Below are 12,218 nucleotides of genomic sequence, written 5' to 3'. Positions count from 1 at the left end.
TGCAGCTCCAGGACACCCATTGTTCTGAGCTGTGTTTTAAATTCAATCTGGAATCCACATTCAAATCTGGCTGCTGCTGAACTTAATATTTACTATATACCCTAACTCCAGAATACACCCTAACAGGAAGATCAAAGAGATTAATGTAGGATTGGAGCAAATGTATGCTTGATGGTCAACACGGACATGATGGCTGAAAGACCTTTCTCGGTGCTGTATGTCTTTGTGGCAAACTTCTATTCACTAATTTAATTCTCGTCTGCTGGGGAAATCAGACAAATGGGAAGTTAAAATGTCCCAGGATCCTTGTGCATTCTGCAGTTGATGTGCTTTGGTCCTTCGGGAAAGTAGCAGGCACAATTTTACAATGTCAGTGGAGTTCCTCTTGTACGCGTCGAGGGCTGTTAATGTCATTCAGGTACAGTTGCAGTTTTTTTGATCAGGCAGGAGAGAGGGGAAGAAATAATTCATTTTCCATCGAGGCAACCAATGCAGTGAAGATGAATAAAGATAAAATGTGTGCATTTAAAAAAATAATTATTGTACGTTTCTTGTGGGACTGAGAGTGGCAAAGGATAATCTCTCTCTGCTGCCATGTCCTCTTAACACAAGCTGGTCACTGCAATCTAACTTGCTACTTCTGACTCAGGAAATCCTTATGGAAATATTCAGCTGGCCAGTCAGCAGCTATGGGGAGGGAAACTGATGAAAGGTCATTGAATGTGAAGCATTAACATTGCTTCTCTTTCCAACAATGCTATTGAATTATTTTCAATATTTTCTTATTTTCTGGCCCCTGCAATTTTTGAATATCAGTGGCTGAGTCAGCTTTAACTGACATCCTGCCTAGAGTTAATGATGAGTTAGTTATGAAGATTGAAATAATCCCTGGATATAAGAATACCCCTGGACCCCATTTTTGGAGCTCGGAGTGGATTACTATCCTGTTTGTCTGCTGAAAAATTACCTGGATTCAGATCCAGGGCAGAGTTCTCAAATCTCTTCCTATTACCATAGGCTGTTGTTGATTAAACCTTATTTAATACAATGATAAGGAGAGGTGAAGTAAGCCTTTTCTCCATTCCTTCTCTTCCCATGGCCACCCCCATCATAACTGTATATATCTCTGCAATATATCCTCACTTGCTGTTTTCACTATCTGATTCAGGGCTTCTTCCAGGTATTAATCATTCTTCAAGGCCCAAGTGCTTTCTGACATCAGTTCCCAGCCTTCCCCCCACCAATTCTGTATTTATATGTGCCTGTCATGCTGTCTTGGTTTAACTTGAAAGAATGCTTATCTTTTCTTATTCACTGAGTATCTGATCCACCTCTATACTTCTATGATTCATCACCTTTGAAGACTGAAGAATCTGAATTTTTGTTTTCCTGCTCTTTATTGTCTAATCACTTAAATAAGCTTCCTTCTTGTGTCTACCACTCCACCCTGGGTGAAGATGTTTCTTAGACCATAAAACCATAAGACAGAAGTGCAGAATTAGGCCATTCAGCCCATCGAGTCTATTCTACCATTCAATTGTGTTTGATTTATTACTGTTCTCAACCCCATTCTCCTGCCTTCTTCCCATAACCTCTGACACCCTTACTAACTGAGAACCTATCAACCTTCGCTTTAAACATAGCCAATGATTCGGTATCCACAGCAGACTGTGTCAATGAATTCCACAAATTCAATACCCTCTGACTGAAGGAATTCCTCCTCATCTCTGTTCTAAAGGGATGCCATTCTATTCTGAGGCTGTGCCCTCTCTAGGAAACATCCTCTCCACATCCATCCTATCTAGTCCTTTCAATATTTGGTAGGTTTCAATGTGATAGAAAACATAGAAAATAGGTGCAGGAGTAGGCCATTCGGCCCTTCGAGCCTGCACTGTCATTCAGTATGATCATGGCTGATCATCCAACTCAGAACCCTGTACCTGCCTTCTCTCCATACCCCCTGATCCCTTTAGCCACAAGGGCCATATCTAACGCCCTCTTAAATATAGCCAAAGAACTGGCCTCAACTGTTTCCTGTAGCGGAGAATTCCACAGATTCACCACTCTCTGTGTGAATAAGTTTTTCCTAATCTCAGTCCTCAAAGGCTTTCCCTTTATCCTCAAACTGTGACCCCTCGTTCTGGACTTCCCCAACATCTGGAACAATCTTCCTGCATCTAGCCTGTCCAATCCCTTTAGGATTTTATACGTTTCAATAAGATCCCCCCTCAGTCTTCTAAATTTCAATGAGTATAAGCCTAGTCGATCCAGACTTTCATCATATGAAAGTCCTGCCATCCCAGGAATCAATCTGGTGAACCTTCTTTGCACTCCCTCTATGGCAAGAATGTCTTTTCTCAGATTAGGGGACCAAAACTGCACACAGTACTCCAGGTGTGGTCTCACCAAAGCCTTGTACAACTGTAGTAGTACCTCCCTGCTCCTGTACTCGAATCCTCTTGCTATGAATGCTAGCATACCATTCGCCTTTTTCACCGCCTGCTGTACCTGCATGCCCACTTTCAAAGACTGGTGTATAATGACACCCAGGTCTCGTTGCACCTCCCCTTTTCCTAATCGGCCACCATTCAGATAATAATCTGTTTTCCTGTTTTTGCCACCAAAGTGGATAACCTCACATTTATCCAAATTAAATTGCATCTGCCATGAATTTTCCCACTCACCTAACCTATCCAAGTCACCCTGCATCCTCTTAGCTTCCTCCTCATAGCTAACACTGCCGCCCAGCTTCGTGTCATCCGCAAACTTGGAGATGCTGCATTTAATTCCCTCGTCTAAGTCATTAATATATATTGTAAACAACTGGGGTCCCAGCACTGAGCCTTGCGGTTCCCCACTAGTCACTGCCTGCCATTCTGAAAAGGTCCCGTTTATTCCCACTCTTTGCTTCCTGTCTGCCAACCAATTCTCTATCCACATCAATACTTTACCCCCAATACTGTGTGCTTTAAGATTGCACACTAATCTCCTGTGTGGGACCTTGTCAAAAGCCTTTTGAAAATCCAAATATACCACTTCCACTGGTTCTCCCCTATCCACTCTACTAGTTACATCCTCAAAAAATTCTATGAGATTCGTCAGACATGATTTTCCTTTCACAAATCCATGCTGACTTTGTCTGATGATTTCACCGCTTTCCAAATGTGCTGTTATCACATCTTTGATAACTGACTCTAGCATTTTCCCCACCACCGATGCGATCTCCCCACATTCTTCTAAACTCCAGTGAGTACAAACCCAGAGCCATCAAACACTCCTCATACTCCTCATACAGCCCAGCACATCACACAAACCAATCTTCTGTCCATGGACTCACTTTACACCGCACACTGTCAGAGCAGTGCTGCCAGGATAATCAAGGACACGACCCACCCAGCCAACACACTTTTCGTCCCTCTTCCCTCGGGGAGAAGGCTCAGGAGCTTGAAGACTCGTACGGCCAGATTTGGGAACAGCTTCTTTCCAACTGTGATAAGACTGCTGAACAGATCCTGACCCAGATCTGGGCCGTACCCTCCAAATATCCGGACCTGCCTCTCGGTTTTTTTTTGTACTACCTTACTTTCCCTTTTCGATTTACTATTTATGATTTATAATTTAAATTTTTAATATTTACTATCGATTTGTAATCCAGGGAGCGCGAAGCGCAGAATCAAATATCGCTGTGACGATTGTACGCTCTAGTATCAATTGTTTGGCGACAATAAAGTAAAGTAAAGTTAAGGGGGCCCAAGATTGCTCACAATACTCTGACCAATGCCTGATAAAACCTCAGGACTTTGCATGGATATACAGACATTGCTATTCGTGGAAATCATTCCTTTGGTAGGTGTGGATTTGGTGGGCTGAAGGACCTTTAACTGCGCTGCATGACTCTATGACCTTCTTAATGTGAGGCCATTAAGCTGAGGACTGCTGAGCTGCGGGGAATGCCCTGGGGAGTGGGATAAGTGACCTCCGACAGATGACAGCAACCACTGAAGTCATTTCCCTTTATGGGTCCATTGATTATAATTTCACCAGGGAGCTTAGAGACCGTACTCAAATGCTGCCTTGATATCAAGGGACTTTTGCTTTGTCCTGGATAGAATGTCTAGGTATATTTGGACAAGGGCTATAATAAACTCTGCACCTACTGTATGTGGTGTTAATGATGGTGACATCCATCATGAAGGACCCTCAGCATCAGCAGAAGCCTCCTTCTTATCACTTACATCAGGGAGAGGGTACTGGACATACTCAATGTTTTAGGAACAGCTTCTGAATGGTCCTTCGATCCATGCATTCTATCTCACTTATTTTGCTTTCATTTTGCACAATTTAGATTTTAATATATTTCCTATTGTAGTTTATATTATTTTTTCGTGTTTTGAACTGTACTGCTGCAAGAAAACAACAAGTTTCACAACGTATGTCAGTGATAATAAACCTGATTCTTATTCTGGATTAGAAACTGGGTATCAGTGGGAAAAAATTAGTGGATTAGAATCCAGGATTATTCTCCTAAAGGTATGTAAGAGTCCTACTATAGTTGCTAGAGAATTTAAGTTCAAGTAATTATGTTAAATAAAATGGAACATATAATTTGCAATGATCGTATTGTTGATAAAAATCCTATTTAATTCACCAATGGCCTTCAGGAAAGGATATTTGCTTTCATTTGCAGTCTGATACTTATGTGACTCCAGTCCCACCAATGTGGCCGGCTCTCAAATACCTCGCAAAATGATTACAGCGAGCTGCTTTGTTCGAGGGGCAGTTACAGATGGACCATAAATGCCAATCCTGTCAGCGATGCACACATCCTTGGAATGAATAAATTTCTAAAAAGAAACTTTGCCAAGTCCTTTGCATTTCTTTATGGGGAATCGTCCTTGGATTTGTAACTGTTGTGATTCGCATTCCTCCTTTGGAGAATAGTAAATAGATTCATGATTTGTTTGATAGCCTGACAGTAACAGACACTCTCTGATTCATCACCCTTGAAGAAGGAAGAATGCAAAGTTTTGTTTTACTCTTATTCTCTGTCCTTTGCTACTGTGATCTGCTTCCTGCTGATGCCCACCATTGCATTTTGGGCAGGCATACTTCTTTTGGGTTTAGTATGTTAGACCATAAGTCGATAAGATATAGGAGCAGAAGTAGGCCATTCAGTCCATCAAGTCTGCTCCACCATTCAATCATGGCTGATCCAATTCTTTCAGTCATCCCAATTCCCCTGCCTTTTCCCCGTACCCTTTGATGCCCTGGCTAATCAAGAACCTATCTATCTCTGCCTTAAATACACCCAGTGACTTAGCCTCCAAGCCGCTCGTGGCAATAAATTCCACAGATTTACCACCCTCTGACTTTCAATCCTGAAGTCATGCCCTCTTGTCCTAGACTCCCTACCATGGGAAATCACTTTGCCATATCTAATCTCTTCAGGCCTGTCAACATTTGGAATGTTTCTATGAGATCCCTGCTCATTCTCCTGATCTCCAGGGAATACAGCCCAAGAGCTGCCAGACGTTCCTCATATGGTAACCTTTTCATTCCTGGAGTACTGGAGCACATGTCAGTGTGTAAGTTCTTGATTGTAGTTCAATCCTGACAACAACACAATTAGTTCTACTGACCCCAAATCCTGATGACATATTAAAGGTGTCACAGTGGATTTGATCCCAAGTCTGAAATCCCACCTCTATCATTGACACAAGTGGCTATCAACCGATCGGATGTTTGGTGTTCTGCTGTAGTTGGGGATGAATGGCTTCCATAGTTCATTGTGTTGATTATAGGAATCCTTTCATAGTTCTTCATGACTTAGTAGGATTCAGATTCAGATTCATTTATTTATCGCAATGCTATGCTTTCATTAACAACCAACATAACCTAACAAGGTGCTGGGGCAGCCCGTTCTGTTCCATTAAGTCTATATGGATCACTGGGCAAACCCAATCCGCAATCATTATTTTTATTTGTGTTAATTATTTTCCTCATCTTTTCCTCCACTACCTCTAGATTTTACCACCCACCTCTATACGTGGGGCAATTTACCATGGTCAATTAACCGACCTAACTATACATTAGTGCTACTATGCCACACATGTCATCTGACTGGATAGTGCTTCTGCTCTCAGAGTCAGAGTACTCATCTACCCTTGCTGAAATTGTACAGAATGGGATTCAACTGTTGCACTTTTAGATATTGAGGTGGGAGTCCCAACCTCAAGACAAACGCTGGCCACTGCACGAGAAGCACTGAGTCACTTTCAACACCAAATTGAAACCCCGTAATGAAGAGGTAGCAAGAATCGACCTCTGAGAGTTGGACTGAGTTGTTCTCTGATCTCTGATGAATGTTTCGTCACCCTCCAAGGACATATCATCTCTGACCGATGATGCCTCCTCGTAGGGTGACTAAACACTTGCAAGTAAATCGCCAAGATTGGAGAACAACCCATCCCAACCATCAGCCACCCAAGCTAAACATTTTCCGAATTATCTCCAACACCTCTAATAACTCAGAAAGTGCTCAATGAACTCATCTCCTTCTCCTGCCCATCTGCCAGGGACACAGATCTTTCCACTTAATGGTGCAAAGCAAAGCTCTCAAATTGTCCACAGCAAAATCCCAAATCAAGTGTGGTTCGTCCTTGAGAAATAGACAGACCAGAAGACCTCAAGTCCATTTTACCATGATGACTCTTGACGGCTGACCTGGTTTAGGGCCTTCTCCTTGCAACTCCCTGATACACTCCTAATACCTATCCAACCCCACAGCCCCTCGTGGGTAGTCATAGGAGTTCTGAGGAAACCCCCTCCCTCCTTGTCATTCCAGAAGTTCTGTTGGTGCTTTGGACAAGTTTAAATTCCTGAAATTCAAGCCCACAACCTGCCTGTTCCAACTGAGAATGTTACTACAGCTGGTGCTAGAAAAGAAAGTGGTGCATATTTTATTCAGATGAGGAAGAGTGAGCTCTGATATTCCTCTCTGAAACATGCAAATAGAAAACAGGTAAGGATGAGAGGAAGGAAATGGGCAATATGTTTCAAATCCTTTCCAGTCTTTCTGTGCAGTTTTTCATTGATTCTGTTGGCTTTCTTTGTTCTACTGTAAATGCCCGCAAGCAAATGAACCTCAGGGCAAAATATTTTTTTTTATTCATTGACATACAGCGCAGGGTAGGCTCTTAGAGCTGTGCTGCCCAGCAACCCCTGATTTAACCCTATCCTAATTACGGGACTGTTTACAATAACCAAGCAACGTGGCAACTGGTGGGTCTTTGCACTGTGGAAGGAAACTGGAGCACCCGTGAGAAAGTCAGGCAGTCACAGGGAGGACGTACAAACCCCTTACTGACAGTGGCGGGAATTGAACCTGGGTTATTGGTACTGTAAAGCATTGTGCTAACCAGTACATTACCGTGCCACTCGTAGTGACATGTACGTACCATGATAATAACTTCAAATATTTAAATTTGAAATCTGCCATCAACCAGCCTTAAGGATATGTCCTTCACAGTCGTTGTACTCTAATGCCAGACGGTTTGGATTCAGGTTTTGGTGGGTTTTATTTTATCAGAAACCATGTCGATGGAACTTGTTACAGATCCAAAGACAGAATCATTAAATGTGTCCCTCAAGACCTATGAATGATTAAGGGCTCCTCAATGCTTTTGGCTTAAAAACTTTTACTTGAATAATGGGTCATTGACAAATGCCCTGATTAAGCTGCATTTAATCAGCATATTAACAACACTACATTCCCCTGCTTTTACTTAGGAGCTGAGCTATACTGTTTTACAAACTATATTGCAAAATAATTTACTAGGTATCGCAGCTCCATGGATAAAAGCAGGCACTTCCCTGAATTACTGCCAATGGTGTTTGGGATTTCCATACGTTTATGAATAAAGTCAAGTTTATTGTCATTTAACTATATACAAATATACTACCAAATGAAGCAACGTTTCTCTGAAACAGGGTGTAAAGCACAATAGTACACGTAACGCACATAATAACTTATGAAAGAATGGATGAAATTTACAGATGGATTGCACGTAAATAAACGAACAAAAGCGCATAAACTAAATATTGCAAGGTACTGAACCGATTAACCAGAGATACGATGCGATGTGGCAGGGAGTTCAGAAGCCTAAAGGCCAGCGGGAAGAAACTTTCCCATCCTGACCGTTCTTGTTTTTATGCATCAGAGTCTCCTTCCTGATGGTAGAAAGTCCAAGGGGATGCTGGATGGATGGGTGGGATCCTTAATAATAATGGCTCTGCATTCACTGCGCTTCTGATAAATGTCCCCGATAGATGGTAGGGAGACCCTGATGCTGCTTTCAGCCATTCCCACAGTCCTTTGTAGCGATTTCTGCTCTGCTGTTTGGCTCCTCTCATACCAAATGGAAATTCAACTTGTCTCAGTGGTGCTTCTATGTGTGTGTCCATCGTCGACGTCTACGAGGACCTCGACACCATTTGATGGGTGTCGAGACTAGCGCGTGATTTGGATTTAAGTGAGGGAGAGTTGTGCAACGTCGACCTCACTCTCTTTTCCCAATTCCCATCTGGATCCAGTGGCAAGACAGAGTCGAGATGGCTGGAGATGGGACTAGGCGCAGTGGATGACCAGGACATCTTCTGTGTCTCGTCCTGCTCTACACGTTCCACGACGCTTGCAGAGACCGCCTTCTTGACCGTTGGACCTTCCACTGGTCTCGTCCACTCTATCTGCTGGAGTCTGTCTTCACATGCTGGGTTAGGCAACTCCCTAACACATCGAGGGTTTGAGACCCGTTGGCTACCCTCACCTGGTTTAGCTGACTTGTTGAAGCCGTTGCCCGGGGTGTGGCCGCTGTCGCATGCAAACAGCTACGGGGAGCCACAGGTGAGAGCTGAGTGCCAGGTGGGGACCAAAGGTGGACTAACTGCCCTGAAAAGGACGCAACATGTTCCCCCACCAGAGGTGCTACCCCTCCCTGACACCCCATACACCACAGTGCTTCTATACTATGCAGTCAAGATGGAGGGCTGCTTGTTGGAGATTTCTCAACTACATTCCAGAACTGCTGAGTGTGCTTCTGTGAAATCCACATGACATCCTTCAAGCAAGAAGTTGTCCTTGTTCCTACATTAGGGATCCCTGCACTTCACAATGGATGTACACAGTGTGTTTAAATTAGGTGTTCAAGCTTAGATTTTTATTTAGGGTTGTATCACTTCAAACATCTTTAAGTGTTATTGCTTTTATATTTTGTAAAATATTTATCTTTATTAGATTTGATAGCATAGGGATGTCACAAATGTTCTTGTTTTTGTTCAGCTTTGACAAGCCAGCTTGAGAGAGAGTGACACTATTTGCCACCTCTACCATTTTTCATTGATTCTTTAGTGTGTGGTGAGATTGATTTCAGGGTATGGAGACACTGCAAAAACTGCTCCTCAGATGGCACATTCAATTCAATTTTACTTAGATTATGCATCCATTTTGTGAACAGGAAACATCTGGAGAAATTGGAGATTGAAGACAACAGTATGTCATGAGCTTAGTGTTGAGTGTATGTGTGACGAAGGAAAATTGAGGAGATGTGAAGTTCCAGTGTGACCTAAATCTTCCCTTCATAAGTACAGCGCTCTGCATAGTCCCTTTAAGGGAGGATATAGGTCCATCAAGGTTCAGACAGCATTTCCTTCCTAAATACTGCTTTTAGATCAAACATTTGACCACTTCAAAATAGGGCCACTCTTGGTATATGTAACCATTAAACATAGTTCAACCAAGGGCAGTGTGTTGTTAAAACAAGTCAGTTAACTCAGCCATTCGGATTTCTCTGCTTTTTGCAGTGACATTTCTGAAAATGAGTTCCCACACAACAGAAGATGCCTGTAACTCCACAATCTGGCTAATCCGTCCCTCAGGTCAATACTTGTTTGTATGTACTAACTGTACATAAATCGTGTTCCTAATCTGGAGATGACCAGCACTTCTATTGGAGAATTCAAATAACAAAATTAAAGGTATTATAACTAATTCAAACATAATCAAGACTAAGAGTAAACTTACTCAAACTGGGTCCGATTTGGAACCTTGGATCAACTTGAACTTGAATATGAACTTCAACTTTGATCAACTCAGATCAGCTTTGAACCTTGGACCTTAGATGTTCCGTTGACAAAATCCTGACCGATTACATCACCATCTGGTATGGTAACTCAGTTGCACAGGAACATAAGAAGCTGCAAAGAGTTGGGGACTTTGCCCGATACATCACTAGTATATCCTTTCCTGCCATTGGTGGTACCTACAGGAGGTGCTACATGAAGAAGTTAACATCTACCATCAAAAATCCCCACCATCTGGGCCATGCCATCTTTTAGCAGCTACCATCAGGAAAGCTGTACAGAAGCCTGAAGTCCCACAACATCAGGTTCAATGACAGCTCCTTCCCATCAACTATTTGGTTCTCGAACCAACTGGCAAAAGCCCAATCAGTACCGTGTGAGGCCATAAGACTTCGGAGCAGAACTACCCCATATGGCCAATTGCGTCTGCTCCATCATTCGATCGAGGCTAATTTAATTCCCTTCTCAACCCAATTTTCCTGCCTTATCCCCGTAACCTTTGACATCCTGACTAGTTAAGAACCTATTGACCTCTGCTTTAAACATTCCCAATGGCATGGCCTTTACAGCTGTCTGTGGCAACGAATTCCACAGATTCATCACCCTCTGCAGAAGAAAAATAACATTATGACCATTTTGATTACTTTGCACTAAAATGGACATTGCTTCTTTTCTAATTGTGTTCTTTCTTGTAAGAATTGTGTGTGTTGTATTTATGTATTTTTATCTTGTGAATGCTGCCTATATGATGCTATGTGCTCACACTGCTGCTGCATGTACAATTTTCATTACACCTGTTCATACACCTGCTCACGGTGGTGTCCGAAAAGAGGATGCTGTCTAAGTTGCATGCCATCTTGGTCAATGTCTCCCATCCACTACATAATGTACTGGGTGGGCACAGGAGTACATTCAGCCAGAGACTCATTCCACCGAAATGCAACACAGAGCGTCATAGGAAGTCATTCCTGCCTGTGGCCATCAAACTTTACAACTCCTCCCTTGGAGGGTCAGACACCCTGAGCTAATAGGCTGGTCCTGGACTTATTTCATAATTTACTGGCGTAATTTACATATTACTGTTTAATTATTTATGGTTCTATTTATTTATTATTTGTGGTAAAACTGTAACGAAAACCAATTTCCCCCGGGATCAATGAAGTATGACTATGACTATGACTATATATGTACTTGGGCATATGGCGATATGCTTGACTTTGACTTGCACTTGATCAGCCCTCAGCTCTCCAGCTCACTGCCAAAGATCATGCTCATACACAGCACTATTGCCTTGTTTTGTAGCCTAAAATGTTGGATTTGCCTCAGCATTGTCTTCTTAATTCATCAGCTGTGGTTTAACTTGGCAAAACCCCTTTCTCCTAACTTAAGTGTGGGAATTTTGGATGTAGACCAGTCTGATCCCAGGCTTTGACTTTACAATCTAGAAATTGCTGCCAATACTCTGGTTCATAAATTTAATTGACAGAAACCTCAAAGGAAGTGTATCAAACAGTTTGCCTGCTGAGGAAGTCATGGGTAAGCAATATTTCTTGGAGAGAAAGAAGCAATGTAGACTAGGAATTCTTCTCCAGAGTGTGTAGCAAGGTAAAAAAAAATTTTTTTGAGGAGAAAAAGTCAAGTGTAACTCAACAGGTCCAGCACAATTTGGAGAGGGGAAAAGAATTTCAGGTTGAGGATCAGCATCAAGACTGTGAATGGAGTCAGGAAGGGTGACACGGGCCAGTAGGTAATGAATGGACTGAAGGGGAGTGAAGGATGATGGAACCAGGTAGGGGAGGTGAGAGTGAAGGTGGAGATAGCTGTTGGAGGATGATAAGCGGGAGAATAAAGATGTTGGAATCTGATAAAGGTAATGATGGGAACTGTTTGGGGAGAGGTGAAGGGTAGTTGACATCAGATAGAGGAGGCTTCCAATGGATGAAAGTATGAGGGGGAAATGGGTGATGGGACTGGGGAGATGACATATAGGAAAGATTAAAATGGTTTGGATGTGGGTGGAGAAAAAGAGAGAGAGTGGGGAGATAAGGGTTACCTGAACTTTGAAAAATTCCTGGTGGAAT

General features: G+C 42.6%; 1 protein-coding gene across 3 annotated transcripts in view; it reads left to right on the top strand.

Annotated features, from left to right (window-relative positions):
* Positions 1-12,218, top strand: part of agbl1 (AGBL carboxypeptidase 1) — a 248,374-nt gene that overhangs the window by 217,657 nt on the left and 18,499 nt on the right. The window contains exon 23 of one of the 3 annotated variants that reach the window (XM_072278141.1): positions 4,688-4,817. The exons of the other annotated variants lie outside the window; for them this stretch is intronic. Within the exon in view, the coding sequence (XP_072134242.1) occupies positions 4,688-4,703 (16 nt within the window). The 3' untranslated portion in view covers positions 4,704-4,817. Of the gene's footprint in view, positions 1-4,687; positions 4,818-12,218 lie in introns of those variants that run through there. 3 annotated transcript variants of the gene reach the window in all.

The sequence above is a fragment of the Mobula birostris genome, chromosome 14, assembly GCF_030028105.1.
Source record: "Mobula birostris isolate sMobBir1 chromosome 14, sMobBir1.hap1, whole genome shotgun sequence".
Lineage (NCBI taxonomy): Eukaryota > Metazoa > Chordata > Chondrichthyes > Myliobatiformes > Myliobatidae > Mobula > Mobula birostris.
The sequence above is the reverse complement of the archived record's forward strand: the minus strand, read 5'-3'. Positions and strand labels throughout refer to the sequence as shown.